At 36.2% G+C, this 12,503-nt stretch overlaps 1 protein-coding gene across 20 annotated transcripts in view; it reads left to right on the top strand.

Annotated features, from left to right (window-relative positions):
* Positions 1–12,503, top strand: part of PLEKHA5 (pleckstrin homology domain containing A5) — a 260,287-nt gene that overhangs the window by 208,684 nt on the left and 39,100 nt on the right. For 9 of the 20 annotated variants that reach the window (XM_070790014.1, XM_070790015.1, XM_070790016.1 and 6 more), the window contains one exon: positions 12,392–12,454. In XM_070790014.1, the coding sequence (XP_070646115.1) occupies positions 12,392–12,454 (63 nt within the window). Of the gene's footprint in view, positions 1–6,575; positions 6,657–11,835; positions 11,872–12,391; positions 12,455–12,503 lie in introns of all 20 variants that reach the window. The other 11 variants (XM_070789999.1, XM_070790012.1, XM_070790009.1 and 8 more) reach the window with 2 other exon arrangements.

Below are 12,503 nucleotides of genomic sequence, written 5' to 3'. Positions count from 1 at the left end.
GAGCCTTGACATACTCCTTTTCTAATTTGGAACCAGTGTGTTGTTCCATGTCCAGTTTTAACTGTTGCTTCTTGACCTGCATACACATTTCTCAGGAGGCTGGTAAGGTGATCTGGTATTCCCATCTCTTTAAGAATTTTTCACAGTTTGTTGTGATCCACACAAACTATTTGGCGTAGTCAATAAAGCAAAAGTAAATGTTCTTCTGGAACTCTCTTGCTTTTTTGATGATCCAGCGGATGTTGGCAATTTGATCTCTGGTTCCTCTACCTTTTCTAAATCCAGCTTGAACATCTGGAAGTTCTTGGTTCACATACTGTTGAAGTCTCACTTGGAGAATCTTGAGCATTATTTTGCTAGTGTGTGAGATGAGTGCAATTGTGCAGTGGTTTGAGCATTTGTCGGCATTGCCTTTCTTTGGGATTGGAATGAAAACTGACCTTTTCCAGTCCTGTGGCCACTGCTGAGTTTTCCAAATTTACTGGCATGTTGAGTGTAGCACTTTCAATAGCATCATCTTTTAGGATTTGAAATAGCTCAGCTGGAATTCCATCACCTCAGCTAGCTTTGTTCGTAGTGATGCTTCCTAAGGCCCACTTGATTTCAGACTCCAGAATGTCTGGCTCTAGGTGAGTGATCACACCATTGAGGTTTCTGGGTCTTGAAGGTCTTTTTTGTACAGTTCTTCTATGTATTCTTGCCACCTCTTCTTAATATCTTCTGCTTCTGTTAGGTCTGTACCATTTCCGTCCCTTATTGTGCCCATCTTTGCATGAAATGTTCCCTTGGTCTCTATAATTTTCTTGAAGAGATCTCTAGTCTTTCCCATTCTATTGTTTTCCTCTACTTCTTGGTATTGATCATTGAGGAAGGCTTTCTTATCTCCCCTTGCCATTCTTTGGAACTCTGCATTCAGATGGGTGTATCTTTCCTTTTCTCCTTTGCCTTTGGCTTCTTTTCTTTTCTCAGCTATTTGTAATGCCTCCTCAGACAACTGTTTTGCCTTTTTGCATTTGTTTTTCTTGGGGATGGTCTTGATAACTGCCTTCTGTACAATGTCACAAACCTCTGTCCGTAGTTCTTCAGGCACTCTTGTCTATCAGATCTAAGCACTTGAATCTGTTTGTCACTTCCACTGTATAACTGTAAGGGATTTGATTTAGGTCATACCTGAATGGTCTAGTTGTTTTCCCTACTATCTTCAATTTAAGTCTGAATTTGGAAATAAGGAGTTCATGATCTGAGCCACAGTCAGTTCCCAGTTTTGTTTTTGCTGACTGTATAGAGCTTCTCCATCATCAGCTGCAAAGAATATAATCAATCTGATTTTGGAATTGACCATCTGGTGATGTCAGTGTGTAGAGTTGTCTCTTGTGTATTGGGAGAGGGTGTTTGCTATGACCAATGCATTCTCTTGGCAAAACCCTGTTAGCCTTTGCCCTGCTTCATTTTGTACTCCAAGGTCAAACTTGCCTGCTACTCGAGTTATCTCTTGACTTCCTACTTTTGCATTCTAGACTGCTATGATGAAAAGGACATCTTTTTTGGGGTGTTTGTTAGTTCTAGAATGCCTTATAGGTCATCATAGAACCATTCAACTTCAGCTTCTTCGGCATTAGGGATTGGGGCTTGGATTTGGATTACTGTGGTATCGAATGGTTTGACTTGGAAAGGAACAGAGATCATTCTGTAATTTTTGAGATTGTACCCAAGTACCGCATTTTGGACTCTTGTTGATTATGAGGGCTACTGCATTTCTTCTAAGGGATTCTTGCCCACAGTAGTAAATATAATGGTCATTTGATTAAATTCACCCATTCCAGTCCATTTTAGTTCACTAATTCCTAAAATGTTGATGTTCACTCTTGCCACCTCCTGTTTGACCACTTCCAATTTACCTTGATTCGTGGACCTAACATTCCAGGTTCCTATGCAATATTGTTCTTTATGACATTGGAGTTTAGTTCTGTCACCAATCACATCTACAACTGGGTGTTGTTTTTGCTTTAGCTCTATCTCTTCATTCTTTCAGGAGTTATTTCTCAACCCACAAAATATAGAACAGTTATACCAAAGAAATTCTCTCACTGTTAAGAAAGTTGTAGGACCCACAACAGATTTCCCAACCTGGGGATGTGGCAAAGGGACAGAGAACCCTTAGGGAATTTGACTTTGGAGGCCAGTGGGATTTCATTATAGAACTTCCACAGGACTGGGGAAACAGACTCTTGGAGGGCACAAACAAAACCTTGTGCGTACCAGGAGCCAGGAGAAAGGAGCTGTGTCCTGACAAGAGACTGAGTCAGACTTGTCAGTGAAATTGTTTAATGGGGACCAAACTCCTATTGTGTGAGATCTTGAGTGTTGTGTTTAGCTGCCCTCAGCCATTGCATGCTGCATACAAGAGGAGTGTCGCCATGTATAGGACCACTCCTCTGTGCCCTTCATTCTTGGAAGCCCACTGCCCAAGCATCCTAGCAGCCCTTGGTCAGGTGGGTGTGATGCCCAAGGGAATTCTGAAATGGTCCCCCTGCTGCTTCTTTCCATAGATAGACCTACCCATCTCTCCAACTTGAGTGAGATGAGATTCTCTAAGAGTATGTGAACTGAAGAACATTCACTGTGCTCAGATTACATTTGACTGACTTCAACACTTTGAGAAAGAACATTGTAGTTACTTTTCTGTCAAAAGGAATCTTGAGGCCAGACCGTCACCTTGATATTTTAATGATACTGTCTACATCACAGATTTTCGAGGTGTACGTTATCATTATCTGGAAGTCAGGATCTCTGTTCTTTTCAAGCTCTTCACATGATTCTGGGTTCAGAACCACTGGTGGAAATAAACCTTTACTGTACTAAATTGTCACTTTCCAAAGATGCCTTCTAAGTTTAATATTCTAGGATTTGATATATACATTTGAAATTTTTCATAATGAAAAGTAGTCAACTTCAGAAGTGGTCTCTGTGACACTCTATACTTTGTAACTTTAAATGTTATTTTTTTCCCTGATTCCTCAGTTGGTAAAGAATCTGCCTGCAATGCAGGGAACCCCTTTGGTTGGTAAGATCTGCTGCAGAAGGCATAGGCTACCCACTCCAGTATTCTTGGGCTTCCCTTGTGGCTCAGCTGGTAAAGAATCTGCCTGCAATGCGGGAGACCTGGGTTCTATCCCTGGGTTGGGAAGGTCCCTTGGAGAAGGGAAAGGCTACCCACTGCAGTATTATGGTCTGGAGCATTCCAGGGACTGTATAGTCCATGGAGTCAAAGAGTCAGACTTGACTGAGGGACTTTCACTTTCACTTTGTTAGAGAAAGACAAATACTGTATGTTATCACTCATATATGGGATCTGAAAAGTGAAAACAAATGAATGTAACAAAACAGGAACAGACTTACAGATGTAGGGAACAAACTAGTGGTGACCAGTGGGAAGACAGGAGTGGGGAGGGGCTGGTTAGAGGTAGGGAATTAAGAGGTATAAACAACTGTGTATAAAATAAAGAAGCTACATGAATATTTTGTACAGCATAAGGAATGTAGCTCATTTTGTAGTAACTTTAAATGGGTTATAATCTATAAAAATACTGAATCACTGTATTGCACACCTGAAAATAATATAGTATTGTCAATTGACTATACTTCAGTTTTTAAAAAATAGTCATTTTTTAAATGTTATTTTTGCTCTTTGTATTTTTTAGTTTTTCTGTTCCTATGTCAGTGTCTTCTCACAAGGTCCCCCCTCTTAGTGACTTAATAGTTAATGATCTTTGATAGGTAAATTAAATGGAGGCAGTTTTTAAATCAAAAATGTGGCTTCCCTCTATAACATGCATGTTTACCCTCTCGAAGTATTCTCCTAAATAAATCAGGCTGGATTACCCTTCAGCTGATGATATTGTCCCTTTTTTAATACATTTAAAAAAAGTAATTCCTAAAGGTCTAAAGTCTGAATACTAGTCACTGGTCTGTACCCTGTTGAAGCTCCACTTAAGGGTGAAAAACCACCATATTGAAGGCAATGGCAACACACTCCAGTACTCTTGCCTGGAAAATCCCATGGACGGAGGAGCCTTGAAGGCTGCAGTCCATGGGGTCACTGAGAGTCAGACACGACTGAGCGAGTTCACTTTGACTTTTCACTTTTGTGTATTGGAGAAGGAAATGGCAACCCACTCCAGTGTTCTTGCGTGGAGAATCCCAGGAACAGGGGAGCCTGGTGGGCTGCTGTCTATGGGGTCGCACAGAGTTGGACACGACTGAAGCGACTTAGCAGCAGCAGCAGCAGCAGCAGCAGCCATGTGACAAGGGCCTATTTGCAAGACTCCACAGGCAGTTGCATTTTTGACCTTGAGTGTCTTTTATGTTTGGAGACTATCCAACCTGCATTATTTCTTAAACATTCATGCTCTTGACCATCTTTCAAATCCCCAGGCCCTCTACCCTGTTCCTCCCAACCCCCTCATGTAATCTGAATCAAGTACTTTTCTGTCTAATTTTCATGGCATGCTATTGAAAAATAGCAAGTGTAGATGAAATTGCTTTGAAAATCAAAATGATATAATACTGAAAATGAAGAGAGACTAGGCTACCTACATTATATGAAAGAAAGAAAGTGAAAGTCACTCAGTTGTGTCTGACTCTTTTCGACCCCATGGACTTTATATAGTCCATGGAATTCTCCAGGCCAGAATACTGGAGTGGGTAGCCTTTCTGCTCCAGGGGATCTTCCCAACCCAGGGATCGAACCCAGGTCTCCCACATTGCAGGCGGATTCTTTATCAGCTGAGCCAGAAGGGAAGCCCACGTTATACGAAGTATGTATCAGTGCGGTCAAATGATGAAGCCAAAACCAAAGGCAGTTACACTTTATTACAAGATCAACATTTGATTGGGCTTCCCAGGTGGCACTAGTGTTTAAGAACCCGCCTGCCAAGGCAGGAGACATAAGAGATGCAGATTGAATCCCTGGGTCGGAAAGATCCCCTGGAGGAAGGCATGGCAACTCACTCCAGGATTCTTGCCTGGAGAATCCCATGGACAGAGGAGCCTGGTAGGGCTCAAAGAGGGCTGCAAAGAGTCAGATTTGACTGAAGCAACTTAGCACACGCTCAACTCTTTGGTTAAGATAAAACGACAAGCATTCCTTTAAAACATAAACTTTAAAATATAAAGAGGTCTTAAATTTCTGTATAAAAGTTGTTTTCTACTAAAGAAAACTTTTTGTCATAGTTGCCTATTTATAAGTTACTTCCCAACAGTAGAATTTTATCTTGTACTTCCTATCAATACAGCCCTTTCCTGTGTGCATGAGAGGTCACCGGTAAATGCCTCGGTCCCTTACTGGGTAATAGTGAGGGGAAGAGAGTTTGAATTCAACCAGCGTGTAGATTTGAGTTTTACTGACATACAGACGCTTGAGTTTAACTAATATTAAATGTTTAGATTTAAAAACAAATTACTTAGCTAGAATAAAACTTTTTAAAAGGAGATTAAACCAGTCACAGGTTTCTCATTTGACAGCTAAAACAGAAATTACTGACTTGAAATATTGGTAACTAGACTGCAAATAAAATTGTCTAGGTGTATAGTCTTCCAGATTTAATTTTTACTTATGCATTCAGTCTTAATATTAGTAAACTTTTACAGATTTTGTTAAATCAGTGAAGTAGCATTTGTTAACCATGATAGAAATGGTTATTTTCTATAATATGGGGGATGAAAATTATGTAAACTAAATGTCACAAATTGCAATTATAAACAGACTTGTCTGCTTACAAATAGTACAAATATGTTGGCCTTTTATTGTCTATACATAATGATAATTGTCTTTTGAATGCTTTAACTTTTGAGTCCAGAGCCTGCTAAAACAAATATTTTTCTAGAGGCAGTAATTAAGTGCAATATAGCTGGAAATGTGAAATATGATTTCAGTCTTTTAAAGAGCTGGGAGATTCCCTGAGTCTTTGCTTATTTAATTTTAGTTTGCACAGCTTTGAAATCATTCTGCATATGGTGTTCTACTTTGAGATAATCTGAAGTAGAGTATATATAAACGTTTATCAAGATTAATAATAAAGTGTGTGATTGTTTAAGTGAGAAGGTATTATTTGTTGAGAGCTGTTTTTTCTGAATAACCTTATAAAGAACTGAATATCATTTTAAGCTTTTTTACTAAATAGCTAATTAAGTTATGCCATTTTTTTCCTTTTAAGTTTGTAGGTGGTTGCCTTTTAGTTTATCCTTTGAATCTTGATGCTTTATCATCTGTTCTAATGTATATAAGGATATTCGTTAATTGACTGTTGGTTATGTTTATTAAGTAAAACATTTACTGCAGTTAGTAAGCCCTTTTTATAACTGGCTTTTTACAATACTTTTACAATATTTCCAGCTTTTAATACTTGTTTGAAATGGCTTATATTAAGTTGATTCTGTACAACCTTGGGATAATATATAAGCAACTGCACTCTTAGGAAGATATTAAAGTAGAGGCTATATTTACAGTGTCGTCTTTCAAATCTAGCTATGCTGTAAACTGATGTTTGCTGTATGCTCCTCCTGATTTGAAATAGATGAAAGAAAATGAACCTATTATCACCATGGTTCACACAATGATTGAGAACTCGGCGCTAAGACCCCAACTGTACCAGCAAGTAAGGTCTTGGACAGTGAATGATACTGCTTTATCATCTGCAAAACCCCTCAGTGACAGTTTTGGTTTCTCCTCAAAGTTACTCATAACATTAGTCTTTTTCTTATTCCATTTTTTGTTTCTGTCTCTTTGGAAAAAAAAATAAAAACAACAACCCAACTCATCCATGCTTTTCAAGACGCTGCAGTTCTTCGCATGGCTTTGCTGAACATTTTGCTGTTGAATATTAAGTGTGCCATTTTCTTGAAGTTTTTGTACAGAATACTTGATTGAAATGTACTTGGAGGTCTGCAGTACATGTGTAAAGATTTTTTACTAACTTGCCATTAATTTTTGATTAAAGCATTGTAACTGATTTTTACGGAAAACTTAAAAGAATTTCTTTTTCCCCTTTCAGGGGCAAGCTCCCCAACCTCTCTCCCCCACAGTGTTTTAGGAAGTTTATATTTGTATGGAAGTTCTTTAGGGCTTGTTTCTGTACTGTGGTATGGTAAAAACTAAAGATGACTATTTCTTACCATACTGGGAGTGACTTCTCCCTGTATTCTTTTCACTCTCTGTAGTCGTCATGGTCTTCATATCTTGCCCCGTTCTCTTCCCTAACTCAAAATATGTGCCATGGCGTTGGCTGGCTTGAACTTAGGACCTCGGTAATCTGCAGATCTGCAAAAGAAGTCATGTTATGCATTCCTCTCCAGTATTTTTTTTTCTTTTTTGTATTTCATGGTCTAAATGTTCTTAGCTGTGTGTTTTGCAACATCAGCTTAGCTTCTTCCACTTCAACACCCTCGAATTAACTGTGGCCTATGACCTGTCACAATATTTTAAAAATCATACTGAGGAAGAAAATTAACTAACATGAAAAATGAATATACCTTTTAATTGAAATATGTAAAAGCACCTGGTAAAAAGAAGCACCTTGAACTTGCACTGGTTTTAAAGGTCTCCGATTTGCCTCAAGGTGCCTTGAGGTCTGCGTGATGGAACTTGTAACTGGGAGACTGAAGCAGTTGGCAGGAGGGTGACTCTTATTTCTGAGCTCCGTTTTCAAAACATGTAGAGTATGTGATTGAGCATAGTTTTTAATTTGCAACAAGGAGATAAACTATTAAATATTTAAAGTTAAACAGCTTTACTCTTCAAAAGAAAAAGGAATCTCCATTCTTAAAGTCACGAGATTATAGAACCTTGTCACTTCATTCCAAAAAGCCACACTTTTTGAAATGAACCTTAGGACTTGATCTGGAATTAATAACCTTTTAACCATCCAAAGCTGTCGGTTTCTAACTTTATATAATGCTGACTGACATGAGATCGAAGGCCTTTTATTCTAACAGGTTGTGTTTTCGTTTTTCACATTTTGTATATTTCCAAAAAGTAAGAGGTGAGATTTTCTGTTTGGTTTGATTTTTCTTTTTTATATTGATCGGTAATCAAGGCTGATGGTGCAGAATTCATTGCTGATTGAAATCATTCAGCTGCACTAGAAGTTCTCCCTGGAGTTTTTCAAAAAACATGGAGGTTATCTGAGACTGGTCTTCCATAGCATCACTGACCTTGAATACTGAAAGAGTAATAGATTTATATACACGTATTTCCACATACTGATTCTTGAAAGAAAAAAAAAAAAAAACTGAAATTCCACAGAACAGGAAGATCTGAAGGTCTAAGAGCAGCAGCCATGCCTGAGTTTGAGATATGGGCAGCCAGGTAATCAATATTGACTATCAGTGCTGTCCAATTTAGGGAGTTTTTAGATGATTTTTTTCTTTAACTAGCCAGTAGTAAAGTGATTGATTATTGGAAGAGCATCACTGGTAGATAAAAGTGACAGACACATTTCTTAAACTCTGTCTGTATAGACTTATATGAATTGAAATTATATCTTGTTTTTCTCCAGATTTCCCTTCTTGTGTTATTATTGAAAGAAAATCTTTTATGAAAATTTTTGTTGTACACCTGATGGTTTGCTTTTCTGGGATTGCGTTGCAATGCTGTCTTGATAGGTTCCTGAAATTTAGCTGAAAATGAAGTGGCAATACGGGCTTCCCAGGTGGCACAGAGGTAAAGAATCCACATGTCAATGCAGGAGACACAAGAGAATTGGCTTTGATCCCTGGGTCAGGAAGATCCCCTAAAGAAGGAAATGGCAACGCATTCCAGTATTCTTGCTTGGCAGATACCGTGGACAGAGGAGCTTAGCGAGCTACATTCTGTAGTGTCACAGAGTTGGCACATGACATAACATAGCATAGCATAACAGTGTCTTATGACCAGTTATTCTGAGTCATAGCCATTTCAAGTTTTCTCTCAGGAGACCCTCTGTGTTTCCATTTTCCTAAAAGAAAGAGGACACCTGAGAAATCACCTAGGCAGTCATTTTTTTTTTTTTTTTTAATTTTTGGAGTCACCATTCAGTATGCAAGATCTTAGTTCCCTGACCTGGGATTGAATCCACACCCCCTACAGTGGAAGCATAGAGTCTTAACCACTGGATCACTAGGGAAGTCCCTGTAATTTTCTTAAAATTAGTCAAATAAAAAGAACCTAAAACTGAATCAAAGCAAATGTTAAGTGAGCATCAAGTTTAAAAATTCCTCTGGTTCTATTAATCATTCTATCTCCTTTCACAAGTACAATTTGTACTAGAATTTTTATAGCATAATTAATATCAGTGAAATTAATCACATGATAATGGTTTTAAAAGATACAGATTGATTAGCAAATACACATGCATAGCCCTAAGAGCATTTTTGAGTTTTTGTAGGACATGTCTAATTTTATCGAAATATTTCCCCTTGGATCTGTTTTTGTCTTTTATGCATATATTCATATGCTTTAAAAGATATATATATACACACATATATATATTTCACATACTTAAAAGGGATACTGTAGAAGGTTCAGTTTTAATTGGCAAAAATGATTTTGTTTGAACTTAATGCCAAACCAGTTTTTAAAAAGATTATGATACTATACTATGAAAAAGTTCTGAATTTCTAAATATAATGTATATCCTTATATAATCAATAAAGTCTGTATACTATGCTTCTCAAACTGAATTAATTACTTAAGTAACCCCCTGTCACTTAACTTTTCTAGTGTTGCAGAGGTACCTCAAACAACGGTATTCAAACTCAGAACTTTCTTGCTAAAGATGTGTTTGAAAAATGATAAAAAGTATTGCCATGAAACACTATTTCATGTAGAACTTGAGTTATTCAGAGTATTCATGAAGTTAATTTTTCTTATTAGTAGGATTTTGATATGGAGAACAAAATAGTAAACGTCTTCAGTTCTAGATAAATAAATATAATTTATTTTAAAAAATAAATTATATTCTAGAATCCCATGGTGGTCCAGTGGTTATGACTTGGCAGTTTCACTGCCATGACTCAGTTTCAGCCCCTGGTTGGGAAACTAAGATCCCTCAAGCCTTGTGGTGTGGCCAAATTAAAAAAAATTTTTAATAAATAAATTCATCTTTTCTTAAATCATCAGTAATTATAATCAGTACTAGGAAATGGGCCATGCTTAAAAGTTAATTTTTTAGTGAATCTACTGTACTCCAGTTTAAAAAAAAAAGTTAATTGTTTAAAGAACCATCTTGTTTTCTTATGCTTTGCTTTTCTTCTGACAGGCAAAAGAAATGCATATTGCAAGATTGATTATTTTAAGATTTTATTAGTTGATATCCAGTTATTTTTATTGAATAAGTTGATAAAAGATTTAGATAAATCTTCATTGGTACCAAAAATACAGGTGCAACAAAATAACTCTAATTTGTCTGTAATATTACTTCTATAGTTTTCAGGAAATAGCATTCTAAAATTATAAGTACACTATATACATCTTTCCTTTTTATAATTTGCCAACTCATATGAGAATGCAGTGAGATTCCCTAAATAAAAATGTTATACCATTATCCAAAATATTTGTTATAAATTACTGAGTTTTCATTTTTTAAATACTTGGCTTTTTCTCTTTTGACTTGGGATATAAGGTGCAAATCACATTTTAATCTAGATATAGCACTATTTATGCCCAAATTATACATACCATGGTTTAGTAAAGCTGTTTGGCGTTTAACTTTAAATATTAAATAAGCAAAGTCTTGTAGACATTTAGCAGCTAAAGGCTTTTCATCTTTTATTTTTGTAAATGAGAAATACTGATTTTGAGGTTTCTGACTTTTTTTTGTCTTAGATGTAAGCATTTTAAAACTTATTTTCCATTACTTTCTTTAGATAGAAGTGTAAACTCTTCTTGGATCTAGGTGCTTTTATTGAGAATGACAATCGACATTTTTCAGGACATATTCAGTGGCATTTATTTTAAAATGGTGCATAAATATTCTGACTTTTGTCATTCAATTCATTTTTCATGTGATGTTCTTTTCTATGAAAGTTCTATGGTTTAATAATCACTGTGCATACCCCTTAAGTAGTCACAGAATCATTTGCATGAGGTACGTGAAAGCAATGTCTTGAAGTGAAACATGGAAACCAGGATTGATTATTGTATGTTTGGAATGCTTATTACCTTTTTTAATCTTCTGATTTCTACATTCCTAGATCCATTTAAAGTTATCTATTGTTTAAATAGTGCCTTCTTGAGATACACCTGTCAAACAGTTTTTTACAGAGAAGGCATATATAGTTGTAACTTTTATATTCTTATGCATTTGTAGTGAAATTTAATTTTCCAATCTAGAATGTAGTTGAGATACATTATTCCTGTCCCCATTTTGAGAAAAAGTATACCATTTCGTGAACATGCATTGAGCCCCAATTACATTTTCCTGCTATGTTTTTCTTACACTGTCTAGCAGTCAGTATAAAGTGAAAAGACAAGAGAAATACTAGTGTTGCCTGCAGAGGTGCTGCGATATAATCTATGCTATAGCTGACTGGAACGGCTTATTGAAATCTTGGTTAGCACAGTCAGAAATAAGGATTGGCTTGACCAAAAGATATTTGGAAGAAGCTGAAAATAGGATGTTTAAATACAATGAATAGTAATTCATTACAATAGAATAAAACAAATGGTGTCAGTGAACACATCTGTACTTTTTATGAAATTTGGCCGTCCATACTTATAATGTAGACTTTCAGTTTTAAGAGATTCTGAGTGCTTTTCCTCTTTTCGATTAAACCCATCCTTTTCCTCCATTCTTTTAGTTCTTAAGACAGAGGAACAAGATAAGTCTATACTGTGTATGTGTGTTTATATATTACGTATATGTATACAATGTGTTCTAGGTTTTGTTAATAAAATTGTACAAAGATGTGTTGGCATCTGAATGTACACATACACAGTTGTGTGGTTATGTGTATACCGTTGAAAGCACGGTTTTGACTGCTGAAATAATGCCTGATTCGAGATTTGATTCAATACAGCTGCTCTGATTGTATTTGTCAGTTTTTTTCATTAAAATAATGTGTGTCTCGCAAATGGAAAACATGAGGTTCTGCATAATTTCATTTGACCAGCTTCTTATTTTGTCTGACAAGCTGAAGTTAACATCATTCTTACGTATCTTGCATATTGATTGTATTGATGTTCAATAATTTTCTATTTTTGTAATGATCTGTGTTTGAACTAAACTTTTTAAAAGTATAGAATCATTAAAAAACCCATTTCTGTTATTGTTCTTTAAATTAAAATATTAACTATAGACTAAGTAAATGTATATTTTTTATCATTTTTAAAGTTGTGTGACATTTTCTTTTATAGCTGTCACAGGATGAATGCAGAGGCACATTATACAAATATAGACCTGAAGAAGTAGATATTGATGTAAGTATTAGCATGAATATATAATCAACGCTCTGCCAAAACACTGGAA

Source organism: Bos indicus, chromosome 5, assembly GCF_029378745.1.
Source record: "Bos indicus isolate NIAB-ARS_2022 breed Sahiwal x Tharparkar chromosome 5, NIAB-ARS_B.indTharparkar_mat_pri_1.0, whole genome shotgun sequence".
NCBI classification, from domain to species: Eukaryota; Metazoa; Chordata; class Mammalia; order Artiodactyla; family Bovidae; genus Bos; species Bos indicus.
Note: the sequence above shows the minus strand (reverse complement) of the source record. Positions and strands in the feature narration are given on the sequence as shown.